This window comes from Callospermophilus lateralis, chromosome 3, assembly GCF_048772815.1.
Source record: "Callospermophilus lateralis isolate mCalLat2 chromosome 3, mCalLat2.hap1, whole genome shotgun sequence".
Classification (NCBI taxonomy): Eukaryota; Metazoa; Chordata; class Mammalia; order Rodentia; family Sciuridae; genus Callospermophilus; species Callospermophilus lateralis.
In genome coordinates this window covers 2,228,449-2,246,030 of record NC_135307.1, presented here as the reverse complement: position 1 = coordinate 2,246,030, position 17,582 = coordinate 2,228,449, and the positions used below count along the sequence as shown (strand labels likewise).

The window sequence follows — 17,582 nt, the reverse complement described above, 5'->3', positions numbered from 1 at the left end:
GGTTGGTCAGTAGCCTGCACCCCCTAGGCGAGATACCTCTGGTGAGCTCCCAGTAGTTCAAGGATGGTTCCCTGGGCAGCTCCGTGTCCAGTGAGTGAACACTGCATCCAGGTCCCACCGGGGTGGAGGCCATTTCTCACGTGGGTCCAAGTCTCCTGCCATCTGCCCTCCTGGTGGACCCGGTAGAGTGCAGGCCAGATGAAGGCAGTGACTGGCCTGCACCAGAGGCAGAGCTGGGTTTGGCTGGACTCTGGCCAGACCGTCCTTGGGCACTTCCAGGGGAAGCAGGCAGGGCCTGGGTGGGGGCTCTCCGCAGGCTCAGCCCTCCACCTTGAGGCTGCCGTCCAGGTCATAGGAGTGGTGGGAGGGGCTGGCTCCTAGGCTGGACGAGGTCCTGCCCTTCCGGGGCCTTCTGCTCCTGGTTCTCCCGCAGCACACTGAGGTGAGGAGAGGATCAGGGTGTGGGCTTGGGTCCTGGTGCGCCCCTGCCTAGGTCCCCTTGCTATGATGGCCTTGGAGGAGTCAGAGGGATGCCTTCCTCCTGCTCACTGCTTGGGGCACTGGGGACGTGTCCCCTTCCTGGAGTCCTGAGGGATGGCCCTCAGGTGGGGCTGGACCAGGCTCCGTCGGGGTCCCTCCTTGTGCTGAGGGGCTCAGCTGCTTGCCTTGCTGTTGCAGACGGCCAATGGGAACGTGGAGGCCAAGGTGGTGTGCTTCTACCGGAGGCGCGACATCTCCAGCACCCTCATCGCCCTGGCGGACAAGCATGCAAGTGAGTCGGCCTGTGCCCGGGAGGGTGGGGGCTCCAGGCACCTGCCCCTGGGTCTGCCTTGGGGTCCTGGCCTCACTGCGGCCACCCTCTGCCACCTGCTCTGCCCTCTGCTCTCAGTCTGGGCGCCCATGGGTACCTCTGCAGGGTCCCAGGCAAGTGCACAGGCCCTGGTGGGGTGCTGGCGTGGACACCCCATGGGCCAGGTGCGGGTCCAGGTGGGACTGCTCTGCAGCACCTGTTTGCACTTTGCTGAAGGTTTCTGTGGGGGTTGGAAGTGGCGTCTTCAGGAAAAAATCCCTCCCTCCTGAAGTCTGAGCACGGCTCAGAGGGACTGTCTTTTCCAGTGCTTGGAAGCGGCCCTTGTCATCCCCGGGGCCTGGCCTCTCACCCTGAAGTATTGTCGCGCACGGGGCTGAGATCTGGGGGTTGTAACCTTGGGGCAAGGCTGCCTGAGCCTTGGGTGGCTGCTGGGTGCTGGACACTTGACACGGAGCTCTCTATGCGTCTACGGGCAGAGGAGGGTAACCTGGCCCTGGGTCCATGTACCATGGCCACAGGCAGTCCTTTCTGTGCAGGTCTTGGGTGCAGGTGCAGGTAGATGTGGGGACAGCTTATGGCTGCCATGTGTCTGGGCATCTGGGGTGGGATCTGCCTGGGGGCCATGAGACTGGTCAGTGCAGGGGTGTCCTCCAGTGATGAGGACCATGGGGGTTCCAGCTGCTGGGTGCTGTCCACCTAGGCTAAGTGTGAGGTCATCAGGTGTGGTCTCCAAGTCTCTTGTTGCTGTGGGGAGAGACCCCACCTGTAGCCCCCCGTGACAGGTTCCAGTGCACATCTGGAGGGAGGTCAAACGTTACGTGAGCCCAGCCCTGTGGTGCCAGGCAGTGGGAGGCCTCACTGACCGTCCTCTGCAGGACCTTTGAGAGGCAGGATGTGTAGGCTGGTGGCCTCCTCTCCCCCTCTGGGCCTCCCCGCCTCTGAGAGGGGGTGCAGACAGGGCCAACGAGGTGGGGGTGGTCCTGGGGACACCCCAGTGCTTATCCATAGTCTTGGTTGGAAGATGCTTCAGAAAGAAGAGGTCATTCAGGGTACACCTGCCCCGTCCAGAAGGCCCTGTGTCAGTGCCCTGTTGGTCACAGACCAGCAGTCACCTGTGGGGACTTCTGGCAAGGACCTTGCTGCTGGGTCAGGGGCCCAGGGGGACAGGTGTTCCTGTGGAGGACAGCCAGTGGCTGTGGGGAACTAGGAGGGGACTCTGGAGATGAGGGCAGGGCTGGAGGGCATCCTGTGGGAGGGTCTCCTGAGCTCTGGGATGCAGGCAGCCAAGGTGCCCACAGAGCCCCGCTGTCCAGCTTCCTGTGAACCCAAGAGCTGGGCCTGGGGTGGGCAGGGATCAAGGGCTGTAAGTCTGTGGCTGGCTCCTGATGACTGCTCGGGGCCACGTCCCCTGTGCTTGTGTTCACCCTGTGGCCGTGGCCCTGCAATAGGAGACCCCCCTGATAGGAAGGCTGAGGCCGGGGAGGCCCTGCAGCCGGGGCCTGGGCCCCACAGTTGAGCCTGGGCTCCTGAGCCCTGTGGGGGAAGCCTCCCACCCAGGTGTCCTCAGGCGGGAGGCCGGTGGGGCACAGCAGCCCTTTCCCAGGCCTTCCTGGGGGCTCGTCACCTGAACTGCCCAGAGCCCTCCAAATTGAGGCCAGGGCTTGGGAGCAAGATTGGGTGGGACAGGAAGGCAGTGCGTGCCTCCAGTGGCTAGTGAGTGGTGTCCCCATCTGGAAAAGGACTTGGGGAAAGAACAGGGACTGCCACCTGCCCCAGGATTCACCCACGAGGGGTGTCCTGGGGGAGGTGGAGGTCTGAGGTATACATGGGCTGCAACAGGGTCTTGCCCTGGAGCCTTGCTCTGCTTGGGAGCCTGGAAGGGTGGGGGCATCTTGGAGCTTCTAAGAGCTTCTGTGGAGCTGGTGGACAGGCTGTCTAAGGACCTGAATGAAGCCAGTGTTACCCGTGGGCCCAGATGCTGGCTGGGTCCTGACCCGCCTGTCCCTAGCACGAGGCTGGCGTGAGCAAACGCTGCCTTCCACGTGGAGCTGAGGGGTGTGCGTCAGGACGCTGCTGCTGGTCTGAACTCAGGGCTCCAGGCTGCTGGGGCAGGCACTGCTGTGCACAGCGCCCCTGCTCCATGGGCAGGGGGACGGGCAACTTGGTGGGGCGGACACTCCAGGTCCATGTGGAACAGATCCCACTCCCCACACCCTGCCTCTTAGCTGTGAGGGGCGGGGGGCTTGGGGCCCAGAGGTGCCATGACTTCCTGCAATGACCACAGCGGGGCAGAAGAGAGCAACAGGCCGGGGCTGGCAAGTGGAGCTGGGCCCTAGGTGACAGTGGCTTGTAGTGTCCCCAGATGGATAGCACTGGGCAAGTGTGGGCCACTGGGGAGCACCATTCCACATCCCCCAATTTTGGGGAACGTGACAGGCTAGAAAGTATTTTGTCTTTTTGCCTTTTTATGGAGTCTTGCCAAGTTGCCCAGGCCCGCCTCAAGCTGAAGACCCTCCTGCCTCAGCCCTCTAGTAGCTGGGCCTACAGGCGTGCCCACCACGCCAGGCTCTCAGTCGTTTTCTGGTACAGATCAGGGGCAGCTGCCAAGCTGCCTGAGATGCTGGCCGAGGTCTCCGCACAGCCTCAGAGAGGGACTCACTGTCTCTCCTGTCCTGCTGGGCAGGGGCTGGTCCTGAGTGAGGAGTGATCTGGCGAGGGTGGGCAGGAGCCGCGTGCAGGGAGGTCTTTGGCAGTGATCGCGGTAGCGCGGGACCAGAGTGGGGGGCAACCTGAGCTCTGGGGCGACAGGAGGCTGAGGCTGGCGGGGTGGGATGTAGAGCCTGAGGGGTCTTCAGTCGGGTGGTCTTTGCCCTCCCACCGGGAGGCCTGTGGCCCCCGTGTCTCCTCGGTCCGGGCCCTGGGCAGGGAACAAGCGGCCGGCACTGGCGCCCAGCTGCCGACCGGGTGCTGTCTGTCTGTTATGTAGCCCTGTCAGTCTGCTATAAGGCCGGACCCGGGGCGGACACCGGCGAGGAAGGTAAGAGCCCGCCTCTGCAAGGAGGCGTCCTCCTGTCTGTGCCGGGCGGGCGGGGGTGCGCTGGGGGACGGACGTTCCCCGCCGGCCGGCCGAGGAGGGCTTCCCCCCGTCAGGCCTGCCGCCCAACCTTGCTGTGGCCTGGCCCCAAGGGGAGCCCTGCTGGTGCAGGGAGGTCTGCAGAGGCTGTGCAGGGCCATCTGGCCTTGGGGACTAGAGGCCGGGGTCCAGGGCTGAAGGTCTCTGCCCCTGGCCGCCTTGCCCTTGATGTGTTGTGGCCACCCCTTTCTTTTCCTTCCTCTCTCGGGCCTGCTGCTTTCAAGGTTGACACTGGACACCATGTCCTCTTCTGCTTCATAATTGCCCAGAGGACTGGCCTGTTGGGGTGCCAGAGCACCCATGGGGCTTTGTCCAGGGCTCCTGGGCAGCTTCGGGGTGGGCAGGGGAAGTGGTAGGCAGGGAGGTGGCCTTCCTGCACTTGGCACCTGCACGTGGGGTCCGACCTGGGGCCGGCAGCCAGGTGTCGGCACAGGCCCTGATGGGGACTCTTTGTCCTTCAGGGGAAGTGGAGGAGGAGGTGGAGAACCCGGAGATGGTGGACCTGCCCGAGAAGCTGAAGCACCAGCTGCGGCACCGGGAGCTGTTCCTCTCCCGGCAGCTGGAGTCTCTGCCCGCCACCCACATCAGGTAGCTCCCGTGGCCCCTGCCCGGGGCCCCGCTGCCGGCCTCTCCTCCACCTGCTTGTCCTTCTCTTCCAGGGGCAAGTGCAGCGTTACCCTGCTCAACGAGACTGAGTCGCTCAAGTCCTACCTGGAGCGCGAGGTGAGGCCCAGCCCGCTGTCCGCTTGGCTATTCTGTGAAACGGCCCCTGTCCCCACCCTCAGCCTGGCAGGAACCTCGTCCTCCCCTGGCCTGGCCTGGCCTTTCCTTACCCCAGTGTCCTGGGGCCAGTGTTGATGGTCACTTCTGGTGTCCCATGGCCGCAGCCCCCAGGCTCCCTCCCTTCTAGGTGCCCCCTGCCTGACCACCATAGAGCAGGCATGCCCTCCTGCCTCCACTGCCGGCTTCTCTTCCAGGGCCACTTGAGGCCCAGGTGGCCATATATGGAGAGTGGATGGAACCCTTCTGAGGCCACCCTGTCCCCAGCCCTGGCACTGCTGGCATTTTGAGCAGGCGGGTTTTTCACAGGGCAGCGTGGCCCACCGGCTGCCACCGCCAGGTTGCGATGACCCAGGTGTCTCCAGGCAGGGCTGCCTGTTCCTGGGGAGCACAGAGGCCAGGGATGTTGTGGGATTGGCTGGCGGGGACATCAGGTCTCCTGAGGTCGGACAGGCTGCAGCTGTTGGCACGAGTCGGTTGTGTGGAGGTTGTGTGGCGTCGGGTGGATTTAAGGGGACCCCTGGGTCAGGTAAGGGGCTCACAGGTCTCCCAGCTTGGGACCCTCCCTCCCCTGGGCTCTGCTGCCCAGGTGGTGGCTGTACACTCCAGTTCAGCCAGCCCCCTGCACCTGCTCAGGTTGGCAGGGATGAGGCCTCCCTGTGTGTCCCCAGGGGTGACATCGAGGCCCGGGCGCTGTGGGAGCCAGACGGCTGAGCTCAGCCCGTCCTCCCTCAGGATGGGGACGCTGTGGAGACAGTGACCATGTTCTGGGTAGAACTGTGTCTTCTTGGCCTCAGCCCTGCTCCTGCCACACACAGCCCAGAAACAGACCTGACAAAGGCCCCGCGGGGGCTGTGTGAGACTGCGGCCTGCTCCAGGCACCACCCTGTGCCTTGTGGCCAGGGGTCAGGGTGCCACCAGGGACGGTGTGCAGTCTATCCTGGGGACGGGCTCCACCTGAGGGTGCACCAAATTCCAGGAGGCCCTGGAATTTGTCCACAGAGGAGTGTGGAGAGCAGTCTGGAAGGACCCTGGTGGTAGCCACAGGGTGGCACGGGTGACACTGCTGACAGGTGCCCATGGACAGCCCCTTTTTTTAAAAAAAAAATATCTTTTTGGTTGTAGTTGGACACAATACCTATATTTTTATTTGTTTTGTTTTTATGTGGAGCTGAGGATGGAACCCAGCCCCTCGCACGTGCCAGGCGAGCACTCGGCCGCAAGCCCCACCCGGCCCCTGGACAGCCCTTCTGAACAGAAGAGCTGGTGGTGGAGTGGCGGGCGCAGGGGCCCTTCCTAGTGCGGGGCCTGCGCCGACGGCCTGGGTGGTGTTGCTGGACGCTGCTCGTTTCCCAGGCAGAGGCCAGGAAAGCCCTGGAAGCCTGTTTTCCACCTGCCTGATCAAGAAGTTCACAGTTCCCAGGGGAAGCCCAGGCTGTGCCCGGTCAGCCACAGGCAGGCAGCCCCACCCAGAGGCCCATCTGGCAGGGCTGGGGCAAGGGCCCAGGCCTGGGGAAAATCAGATTAGACCCTTCAGGCGGCCAGCTCTCCCGACCAGGCTCCATGCAGTGCTGACGTCCAGTGCAGCTGCCAAGAGAAAAGTTGGTGGTTTTCAGAGCGAAGGGGGACGAGGGCCAGCAGGACAGCCAGAAGGAGCTGAGCATGCAGGAAGGAAGCCCAGGGGTCCACTCTTCAGAAGAGCCTGCCCAGGAAGGTGCAGGTGTCCCCAGCGACCCAGAAGCTGCAGTCCTTTCCCAGGGAACAGGGCTGGACCTCAGGCATGAAGTGCAGGACCCGCAGGGTCGGAAATGGCACCATCATGCCAGTTCCCATGCTCTGGGAGCCTGGCGGCTGAGATCTGGGGTGCACACAGACCTGGGGAGGGGCAGAGGCCGTCTGCAGAAGCAGTGACCTGCCGCTGCAGGGACAGCTGTCCATCGGGCTAGGAAGGCCTGCCTGTCTGCGGCTTGTTGGGCCTGTTCAGAGTGGCCTTATTTTTTGTTGCTCTTATGGACTTTTTATCTTTTTTGGTACTGGAAATGGAACCCCGCTGAAGAGCAGCCCTCTGCCCTGAGCCACGTCCCTAGTCCTGTTTATTTTTCACGTTGAGACAGGGCCTTGCTAAGTTACTAAGGCTGGCCTCGACTCGGGATCCTCCTGTTTCAGCCTTCTCAGCCACTGGTTTCCAGCTTTTGAGCAGAAGGACGTCCTGGGCGTGGTCTCTGGGTCCTGGCTGACCTCACTCTGCGTTTCTCCTGGTGCTGCAGCAGCCTGTGTCCGCCCTGGGTCACAGGCAGGCGTGTCTCTGACGCCTGTGTCTTGTGTGTGGTGTTTTTCAGGATTTCTTCTTCTATTCCCTAGTCTACGACCCACAGCAGAAGACCCTGCTGGCTGATAAAGGGGAGATCCGCGTGGGGAACCGGTACCAGGCCGATATCACCGACTTGCTGAGAGAAGGTGGGTGTGGCCCAGGGCCCTCGTGGTGCCTCCTGGGCGTCCACCTTGGCTGAGACATGGTGTCTGTGGCTGTGAGGCGTGCACGTGCTGTGCCTGTGGCGGGGTGCCGGTCAGGTGTGGGTCAACAGTGGTGGGCACAGGCTGCTGCCCTGGGCCCCCTTGCCCCGGTAAGTATCGGGTGGCACTTGGAAGCAGGGACCCCGGGAGGAGCGAGGGCCACTGCGGGCAGGCTGGTGTTTTGTTTCACTGTGGCAGTTTCGGTTCCTGTTGAAGCTTGAGAGTCCACTAGCCTGCTGTGCGCCTGGCCTGGGGCAGCGTGAGGGTGGGTGGCAGGTTGCACATGGGGCAGCCCACCCCTCCCAGCCCTGAACACCTGGGCTCGCCCAGCAGCCCCGTTGGGAGTCGAGGACTGTGGGTCGGGGCTTCTGAGCCCTTGTCCACGGGTGTGGGTCTGTCGGTGGCCCTTGTGTTTGCACATGTTCTCTTTGCTGGTGTGTGGGATGACGGCCTGGTGAGGCTCTGGGTGAGGCGGTGTGCTCCTGGGGCTGGCCGGATCCAAGAGCCTGTGGCGCGCCAGGCTGAGCTGAGAGGCAGCTGGGGACCTGGGCACACCAGGGCCGGGGGCGCTGTTGTCTCTGAGCCAGGCGCTCTGCAGGGGCTGTTGCCCGTCCTGCGAGGGCCGCTGCCGGCTGAGCTCTGATGTGGATGTGCCCACCTCCTGGTAGTTGTCCTCTGCCAACTGAGCCAGCCTGTCCCTGGCTCTGGAGCCCCTGCTACCCTGCTCCCTGTCTCCCGAGTGGCGCTGCCCCGGTCTGAGCTCTGTGTCCAGCTCTGCTGCGGTCCAGTCAGGCTGTCAGGCCTCTCCGGCCTCCTGGTCCCTGTCTGACTAGGTTCTTCTCCCTTTGCCTTCCTGGCCCTCATCAGGGCAGGCTCTGGCCTCCTGGACTGGCAGCTCTGCCCGCTGCGTCCCTCAGGTTGGCCCTGCGTGGACCCTGCAGGTGAGCAGCCCTCAGTGTTGGCACCCAGCAGGGACAAGCTGGAGTCCCTAGACTCTTTGCTGATGGGCTGGCCTAAGGTCCTGGGGCCACTGCCTGCTGTCCTCCTCCCACTCCTCGATGGCGGCTCCTGGCAGGCTGTCCTGGGAGATGGGGGCGCAGGCTGCCCCAGGTACTTCGTGGCCCTGGTCCTCCAGGTCCCAGCTTGTCCGGGTCTTTCCTCCCCAGTCTTCTTCCTCTCGTAGCCTGTCCCCCTCCGTGGTCGGAGTGCCGCGGCTCTCCGAGGGAGGCTCAGCTGCGCGCCTGCACTGGTGGCACCCCCAGGCCACATGGGCTGGCCTGGCCATGTGCGTCCCCGGCGCTGTTTGATGTGCCTGTTTCCGTGCCTCCTGGCTCTGTGTTCCTTTCCTCTCTCGGGGGCTGGCCGGATCCAAGAGCCTGTGATGCACCAGGCTGAGCTGAGAGGCAGCAGGGGACCTGGGCGTGCTAAGCTGTGCCCTTCCTGGAGGGCTGTCCTGTGGCGCCTTCAAGATGTGGATGGACTTCCCTATGTGCCCTATGGGCAGGAGGCCACCCACCCTCTGCTCTGCCCTGTGGCTCAGCTTCTTTACCCAGTTCGTGCCACTCTGGGGCCTCCTCGAGGCAGCCAGAACCAGGCCGCGTGCTGGCCTCCTGGTGCAGCTGCCACCCATCCTGGCCAGGGCAGGGACTTGGGAATGCAGCAGAGGCCTCAGCTGTGAACACGTGTGAATTTAGGTCCTGAGGACCACTGTTCCTTTGTGGAAGGGGCTTGTGAAGGCCAGAGGACCTTGCCTAGAACCTGTCACTGGAACCCACTGTTCCTTCCTGGTGCTGTGTGCTTGCTGGACAGGAGGCCAGGAGAGCCTGAAAGGTCCCTCCCCTGGCCATGGGGCCTGACCTGGAAAGCAGGGCTCGGCAACCCTCTTGCCGGCTACTAGGAGAGGGGCCAGACGTGGTGGCCTCCTCTGCTGGGCCCTGCTGCCCTCTAGCTTTGAGGTGTCACAGGCGTGACTGTGGCCAAGGAGAGGAAGGGACTCAGCCCGTGACTCTGGCCTGGGGGGCAGGAGGTGCACCCCAGTTCTCCATGTGCCCCTGACCCCAGGCTATACCAGAAGGACACCCTCTGCAGCACTGGGGACCCTGTGGGGCCTGGAGCAGCCCCAGAACCAGGCCCTGCAGGGAAGCCCTGTAGGCCTCCCTGGGACCCCTCCTGGCTCCATCCCCACATCTGCAGCACTGGGCTTCCTTCCCGGGACCCACCCAGCTGCCTGGTCACAGGCCTGACCTCCCCTGGACATGTGGTGAGCTCTGCTCACAGCAGGGTCCAGGAGAGCTGTCCCTGCGAGGGTGTTGGAGACATTCTGGCCCAGGTCCCGCCCAGGACCCCACACCTCTTCCATTTCCAGCACCAAGTTGAGGCCGTCCCTGGTCACACGGCACATCGTTGCCAAGGGCCCCAGGGAAGCTGGCTGGCGCCTTGCAGAACCTGAGCCTTGGTGTTTCACTTAATCACAGACGTGGCCCTGGGCCGGAGAGACGGCCAAGGGCTGGCTGTGGGCTCTCGGCCTCTGCCGTCAGGCCGGCCCTGCTCAGGACAGACTCCGGGGCCTCTGCCGCACAGGAACCTCCTCTTCGCCCAGAAGCACAACTGCGAGCGTCCTGGGGTGTGGGGCTGTCCTCCACCACATCGCCCTGCTATACTCTTGCCATGGCACCCAGCAGGTGTCACATGATGTGGCCCCATGTGACTGAAACCGCATGGAACATGCTTCTTGTCACAGCTGCGTGGAATCTGCAGCTCCTCTCCTTTGGTTGGCAGCTGCCTGCCAGGACCTCCTGCTCCCCCTGGGACCCTGGGACAGTGGGCAGGCACCTCGCTGGGCTCACTAGGACTTCCAAGTTCTGATGTCACACGGCTGCACCCCACTGTCCCAGTCAGTGTGGAGTGTGTCCTGGGCTGGCCTCCAGGGCCATGAGGTCTTTCAGTGGGGTGTGTGTATATGCACGCACGTGTATGCCGGCCTCTAGGGTCACACAGCTCTTCCCTGGAGTGTGTGTGTGTGTGCGTGCGCACATGTGTGCTGGTCTCCAGGGTCACAAGGCCCTTCTCTGGAGTGTCTCTGTGTGTGTGTGTGTGTGTGTGTGTGTGTGCACGCGCGCACATGTATGCTGTCCTCCAGGGTTACGAGGCCCTTTTCTGGAGTGTGTTTGTGTGTGTGTGTGTGTGTGTGTGCGCGCACACATGTGTGCTGGCCTCCAGGGTTACGAGGCCCTTCTCTGGAGTGTGTGTGTGTGTGCACATGTGTGCTGGCCTCCAGTGTCACAAAGCCCTTCTCTGGAGTGTGTGTGTGTGTGTGTGTGTGTGTCTACATGTGTGCTGGCCTCCTGGTCATGAGGCCCTTCTCTGGAGAGTGTGTGTGTGTGTGTGTACATGTGATCTGTCCTCCAGGGTCACGAGGCCCTTCTCTGGACTGTGTGTGTGTGTGTGTGTGTGTACACGTATGCCGGCCTCCAGGGTCACGAGGCCCTTCTCTGGAGTGTGTGTGTGTGTGTGTGTGTGTGTGTGTGTGTGTGTACACGTATGCCGGCCTCCAGGGTCACGAGGCCCTTCTCTGGAGTGTCTGTGTGTGCACACGGCGTGTCCTTTCTCTTCGTCTTAGCTCCTGTGGAGGTGGTGGTGTTCCCATGACAGATCCTGGGCTTTCCCCAGCACCTCTCTGACCCCGCCAAACCACACTTCTCCCCATAGGTGAGGAGGATGGCCGTGACCAATCCAAATTGGAGACCAAGGTGTGGGAGGCACATAACCCACTGGTGGACAAGCAGATTGACCAGTTCCTTGTGGTGGCCCGGTAAGTTCCCCACTGGGCCCTGGTGTCAGGACTGCAAGGGGCTCGCCTGCAGCTTTCCTGCACTAGGTGCTGGGGCACCAGGGGTCTTAGATCTCACACGTGGACAGGATCCCGCAGTCCTGTCCTTGGGCTCCTGATGGCCAGACCCTCACTGGCAGTTAAGACCCCTTAGAGTTCCCAGAGGGCATCAGAGGCCCTAGCCCATCCTTCTCTGGCCGTGGCGATGCTGCCTGGGAGTTCCGGGCCATCCACACTAGTGGCCAGCAAGCCAGCATGGGGCAGGCTGGGGTGGCAGGGGAGTTCACGAGGGATGGAGTGAGGCCTGGAGAGAGCCAGTGGGCTGGGAGCTGTGGCTCAGCTGACCCCAGCCGCTCATGCAGAAGGGCTGATCTCAGCCCCTGAGTCGGAGGCAGCTGGGTGTGGGTGCAAACAGCTCTGCAGTTTCTGTCTGCGATGCCTGCTCTCAGCTGCCCAAGGTGCCCGCAGGCCTGTGTCCCAGGCCTGCTGGGAGCTGAACGCTGGTCTCCTGGGCCCTCCTGGCCTGTGGGGTGGGGGCATCCCTCCTGCTTGTCCGACTCTGGTGTCTGTGACCCTCCGCCCCCGTAGCTCCGTGGGAACCTTCGCCCGGGCCCTGGACTGCAGCAGCTCAGTGCGACAGCCCAGCCTGCACATGAGCGCTGCCGCAGCCTCCCGAGACATCACCCTGGTAAGTGGGCTGCAGCCATCTCCCCGCCCTCACCTGGGGCCAGCACCTGCCTCAGGCATGCAGGGTAAGGGAAGCTGGCCCTCCACCTAGAGCTCAGCCTCTCCCCTTCCACCCCGACTTGGCCAGTGTGTGCTGGGAGGTCAGGGAGGGAGGGATGCTCCTCTTAAAGCACATTCCAGGTTCAGGGGGATGCTTGGGCCTGGGAGGGCTGGGCCCAGGTGACCCTGCTGTCCTGCTACAGTTCCACGCCATGGACACCCTGCACAAGAATATCTACGACATCTCCCGGGCCATCTCAGCCCTCGTGCCGCAGGGCGGGCCCGTGCTCTGCAGGGACGAGATGGAGGAGTGGTCAGCATCTGAGGCTAATCTTTTTGAGGAAGCCCTGGAAAAATATGGGAAAGATTTTACAGATATTCAGCAAGATTTTGTAAGTGCCCCGGGAGGGGCGGGGAGCAACCAGCTGTGGCCCTTCACCAGGTGGGCTGTGGGATGTGCATGGGAAGCCCTGTGCCCTGTCCTGCCTCTGTGCTGGGCTGAGCACACACACTAGGTCCCTTTGGGCCTGGGCCACACCTGCAAGTGCCACCTTGTGGTGAGGACCAGGTCCCTGGGGGTGTCTTCAGGGAGCCCCTCCTCCCTGAATGTGGCTTTTTATGTTCTTAATGGAGCTCAGCCTGTGTCATGCGTCCTGTGAGAATCTGAACTCAGGACTATGGGTCTGCGCTGTGAGGCCCCTCTTCTAGTGCGGAAGGGCCTGTGTCCTGTACCCAGCCCCGAAAGATTGCATACTTTTAAATTTGGCTGAAAGAAGAGCAGCCCCTGCTCTGTGGCGAAGGCCCACGGTCACCCATGGAGGAGGAGCATGTTGCGCATGGTGGGGCTGTCAGGCCAGGACACAGCGGGACAGCCTCTATCCAGCTAGGAGCAGCAGCAAAACAGGAGCAAGTCCAACCCAAGGAGTCAGAGATGGGAGGTTGGAGAGTGCCGAGGATCACAGGCTGGAGGAGGCTGTGGGCCTGGAGGGGAGCTTCAGCTTGTCCCACAGCCCTGGGCTGTCCTGGTTGGGGGGTCTCCTGATGGGATATCCCTGGCAGGAGTGGAAGATGACCAGGTACAGGTGCTGGAGGACACTGGCCCTTCCCCTCACCAGCCTACAGATAGGGTGCATACATAACTTGGCCAGAAACTAAACAAAATGAGCAAAACCTCAGGCTGAACACAGAACCAGAAGACGGAATAGAATGGAACGTGTCATTTAGATGGTGGAGCTGCAGAGGGTGAGCCAGGGGCCTGGGGGCCCCACAGATGCCTGCCTAGGGCACTGCTGTGTGTCTGTGCTGGGAAGACACAGAAGCTCTGCAGGCCAGATCCTCCAGCTGAGCCCTGGCTGGGTGTGGCCCGGCCTGGAGCACTGGCCAGCCTGCCAGGCCTCAGGTTCTGACCCAGAAGAGAGTGTAGGTAAACAGAGGCAGTGCAAGCTGGGGGACTGCAGGTGCCTTCTAAACGTAGCTTGGGGTAGGAGTCGGGAGCAAGCAGCGCATCTGGATGTCCTTGGTGAGAAGACTGCGAGCTCACAGAGCCTGGGGGATCTCAGAGCTTAGGACATGAGCACGTGGGAGCCCACAGAAGTGTGCCAGGGCCAGAGCGCGCGTCAGATGCAGAGAAGAGTCTGCATGCTGGAGTCCGTCCAGGCGAGGGCCACGGCGCCCTGTCAGCCACTTCTTGCGGGTCCCTCGGTGCCCCTTAGCAGGCCCTGAGGCTAGGGAGTTCACGAGGAACAGATGTCTTTCCCCTTCGTGCTGTGCCACCAGAGGGCAGAGGGCCAGGGAGTGCAGAGAGGAGCCCCCCAGACTCCTTCCTCTCTGATCCTTCAAGAGGATGCCAGGAGGTCCCACCCCTTGGCGTCCTAGTGGCAGTTACATTCAGCATGGGTTGGGAGGGGACAGTCTAGGGGGTTGCCATGTTCAGCATTTAGCTTGGGGACTCCCTTCAGTGGGTGCCACCCCCTCCTCTGTGCGGCCCTTGTCCCTGCCCACCTCATGCCCCCTTCCTGCCCCAGCTCCCGTGGAAGTCGCTCACCAGCATCATCGAGTACTACTACATGTGGAAGACCACTGACAGATACGTCCAGCAGGTGAGCCCGCCTGCCCCTGCCCCCCACCCTGAGCAAGGGGAGGAGCTGGGGGATGGCAAGGCAGACAGCCCCGGTGGGTCAGCAAGGGTGAGCTGGTCCCCTCTTGGGGTCTGTGCTCGTTAGGAAAACTTCTCACACAGGCCTTCCCCGAGAGGCAGTGCTCAGGAGACAGTGGTGGTCCCTCCCCCTGGTTCCCAGGCTGTGGCCTGGCCTGCCCACTGACCTCTCTGATCCTCTCTTTTGCTTTAAGAAACGTTTGAAAGCAGCTGAAGCAGAGAGCAAGTTAAAGCAAGTTTATATTCCCAACTAGTAAGTTCCAGCTTTGGTCCCTGCGGGTTGGCAGGGCGGACTGTGGGCACCAGGCTTCTGGGGGCGCCTGAACTGGCCGGCCTGCAGTCTAGACAGTCCTGAGGCCCTGGAGGAAACCCTGTGTGGTGCTGTGTGGCCTGCGGGGCCAGAGGGGGAGTCAGGCCCTGAGGCCCAGGGCTTAGTGCTCTGCACCCTGGGACTGGGAGGACAGCTCCACCTGGTGGTAGCCACTCCTAGAAATACAAAGGCACCGGGACAGGGGTCTGGATACCTGGCTGCCTCACAGGGCTGCTGTGACTGCTCCCTCCCCCCTTTAAGCAACAAGCCAAACCCGAACCAGATCAGCGTCAACAGCGTTAAGGCCAGTGTGGTGAACGGCACAGGGGCGCCAGGCCAGAGCCCCGGGGCTGGCCGGGCCTGCGAGAGCTGCTACAGTAAGTGCCCGCCTGGCACCCACTGGGGTGGCAGGGGCCGCAGGGACGTCACTGCCACCGTGGTGCCATGTGGTCTCTGCAGGCCCGTGACCTGGCCTGGGGTGGCCTGTGACGGTGGGGCTGTAGCAGTGGAGGGGTGAGGAGAGCTGGGAGCATGCGGGGGTTCCCTGGGTGGGTGGGGGCGGCTGCAGCAGGGACGGGGGACACTGTGGAATGCTCTCTGCACCGTTGGTTCTGCTTAAGAATCCGTCTATTTCCAACTTTGTTGTCCGTAGCCACACAGTCTTACCAGTGGTATTCTTGGGGTCCCCCTAACATGCAGTGTCGCCTCTGCGCATCTTGTTGGACATATTGGAAGAAATATGGTGGCTTGAAAATGCCAACCCGGTTAGATGGAGAGAGGCCAGGACCAAATCGCAACAACATGGTAAGTGGGACGAGCCTGCCACCTGCTCTGCGCCGGCCACAGGCCCTCGGCCCTCGGTCATGGCGCTGTGTTGGGGCGGTGCGCCCCCCTTCCGCAGAGTCCCCACGGCATCCCAGCCCGGAGCAGCGGGAGCCCCAAGTTTGCCATGAAGACGAGGCAGGCTTTCTACCTGCACACCACCAAGCTGACCCGGATCGCCCGGCGCCTGTGCCGTGAGATCCTGCGCCCATGGCATGCTGCACGGCACCCCTACATGCCCATCAACAGTGCCGCCATCAAGGCTGAGTGTGAGTCTTCCTCCTGGTGTCAGGGTAGCTGGGGTGGGTAGGCAGCTTCCGGGCCTGGCCATGGGGCCAGCAGCATCTGGGCCCAGGGAGAACACCCAGTTTGGGATACAGGCTCGGCTCAGCTCCCTGGGGGCCCAGCCCCTGATACACCTTATCCCTCCACAGGCACTGCCCGGCTGCCCGAAGCTTCCCAGAGCCCACTGGTGCTGAAGCAGGCAGTGCGGAAGCCCCTGGAAGCTGTGCTCCGGTATCTCGGTAAGCTGATGGTGGCTGGGGTAAGCTGGCAGTGGCCGGGGGCAAGGGAGCCACCCTTGGAGCTGCCAAAATGGAAGCTTCTGGTGCAGCCCACAGCTCCTTCGTCCAGAGGCTTGAATGCTCAAGGGACGCCCCTCTGGGTGCCTTGCACTGTGCCAGTCAGGCAGACCCACTGGCCTTGCGCCCCCGCCACCAGGGTCACAGTGAGTCCCAGACACTGCAGGGTTCAGCCTCCCTGAGGCACACCGAGGACCCCCTTCAGAGTCCCCGCACACCCTGATGCCCACAGGGAATCCTCCTGGACCCAGGCGCCTCTATAGGCGGCACTCAGGCCTTTGCGGGCCTTTTTGGGAAGGAGGCGCATATCTGGCCACCATCCTTGCTGGGAGGCCCAAGACTCCAGCCATGTGCCTGGTCCATCCAGAAGCATGGGCCCCAGGCCTGCAGTGGGGGTGCCCCGCCAACATGATGCTCCAGCAGGCTCATGAGTCAGTCCTCCCAGGGTGGAGGTGCCTGTCCTGGGAAGGACGTTCCGGAAACATGAGCTAAGTGTGCTCTGCACAGATACAGTTGCCTGGCACCGCTCCCTCCCCGGGGCCCTGGGCCCCAGGGCTGGTCCTACCCTTGTCCTGTGGAGGAGGTGGCTGGAGTGTCTCTTTAGCTAGGCCAGCAGTTCAACATCTGGCCAGCGGCCAGCCCTCTGACACCAGCTCTGATGGCTTAGACCCAGAGGCCATCAGATGGGCCTGCCGTGTTTACGGGACTGTCTGGGTCCTGGAGGCTGCGGGCACTGACCCAGCACTGCAGCAGCTCCTGGGGCTGTGGCTGGCCCTCCTGCAGGGAGCCTGCCTGCCGATGGTGTCTGAGCCCCAGCCCTGCTGGGTACTGGTCTCCACATAGCCACTTGCCCAGAGTCTCGCGGGCCCTTCGGGTGGAGGACCGGGTGATGTCACTGCCAGGCTCTGACACTCGGCCTTCTGCTGCTCCCACAGAGACCCATCCCCGACCCCCCAAACCCGACCCTGTAAAGAGCGCGTCCAGCGTACTCAGCAGCCTGACCCCTGCCAAGTCGGCCCCGGTCATCAACAATGGCTCCCCCACCATCCTGGGCAAGAGGAGCTATGAGCAGCACAACGGTGTGGACGGTGAGTCGGGTTCTGCTGCCCGCCCTGGTGGGGAGGCCAGCCAGGGTGTGTACAGGGCACAGCCTCCTGCCCTGGGCTGCACACGGCCCGTGCTGGGCCCGACAGCACTGCTGACTGCGCCAGTTGATGGTGTTTTCTCTCCCTCTCTCCTGCCCGTGGCGCTGCCAGGCAACGTGAAGAAGCGCCTCTTGATGCCCAGTAGGGGTAAGGCCCGCGGCCACTGGCGTGTGGCGAGCCCGCGTGGTGCCTGTGTGTGCTGTCTGCTCGCCGTGGGCGGCTCAGGGCACGTGCAGGGGCAGTCTGCACGGGCCCGGCCACAGCCTCACCCCGTGCTTCGCTTGGCCTCGCTGCTCGCTCGCAGAGAGCCCATGGGCCCTGGCCTCTGGCCTGCGTCCTCCCGGCCTGGGCCCTGGGGTGGACTGTCCTTGCACACGTCGCCCTGGTGCCCCCACTGCCATCGCGCTGTGACTGCTCGCATGCCCTCAGCCCCACCCTGGGGCCACGCGGTGCTGCCTGCCATCCCCTTGCGCATATGCTGGGTGGGGCCGGCGGCTGGTGGAGCATCTTCGGAGGCCTTGGGAGGCCATGGGTGGCTGGGCCACGCCCAGGCCTGGTGCCTCCCGTCGGAGCATCCATTCAGGCCCTGCTTTGTTGGAGCAGGGTGGCAGGACCCCAGTCTACCCTGGGGGAGCAGGTGCAGGCCCTAGCCCCAGTGTCACCAGCGAGCCCTGAGGGGCAGCTACCAGGATGGGCCTGCTCAGGCCCCTCCCCAGGCTGTCAGGACAGGTGTGCTGCTCTCACCAGCAAGCTGGCTCAAGGGAGGGGCCAGGCCC

The 17,582-nt window shown here is 63.2% G+C and overlaps 1 protein-coding gene across 3 annotated transcripts in view; it reads left to right on the top strand.

The window, feature by feature from the left end:
* The window catches only part of Mta1 (metastasis associated 1), a 36,024-nt gene that overhangs the window by 15,526 nt on the left and 2,916 nt on the right, over nt 1–17,582 (top strand). Inside the window, exons 3-18 of one of the 3 annotated variants that reach the window (XM_076849520.1) lie at nt 679–772; nt 3,798–3,848; nt 4,406–4,532; nt 4,604–4,667; nt 7,064–7,181; nt 10,947–11,049; nt 11,656–11,755; nt 11,997–12,185; nt 13,818–13,892; nt 14,143–14,201; nt 14,520–14,635; nt 14,911–15,062; nt 15,160–15,349; nt 15,515–15,604; nt 16,597–16,749; nt 16,918–16,953. In XM_076849520.1, coding sequence (XP_076705635.1) covers nt 679–772; nt 3,798–3,848; nt 4,406–4,532; nt 4,604–4,667; nt 7,064–7,181; nt 10,947–11,049; nt 11,656–11,755; nt 11,997–12,185; nt 13,818–13,892; nt 14,143–14,201; nt 14,520–14,635; nt 14,911–15,062; nt 15,160–15,349; nt 15,515–15,604; nt 16,597–16,749; nt 16,918–16,953 — 1,717 coding nt within the window. Of the gene's footprint in view, nt 1–678; nt 773–3,797; nt 3,849–4,405; nt 4,533–4,603; nt 4,668–7,063; nt 7,182–10,946; nt 11,050–11,655; nt 11,756–11,996; nt 12,186–13,817; nt 13,893–14,142; nt 14,202–14,519; nt 14,636–14,910; nt 15,063–15,159; nt 15,350–15,514; nt 15,605–16,596; nt 16,750–16,917; nt 16,954–17,582 lie in introns of those variants that run through there. The other 2 variants (XM_076849521.1, XR_013090717.1) reach the window with 2 other exon arrangements.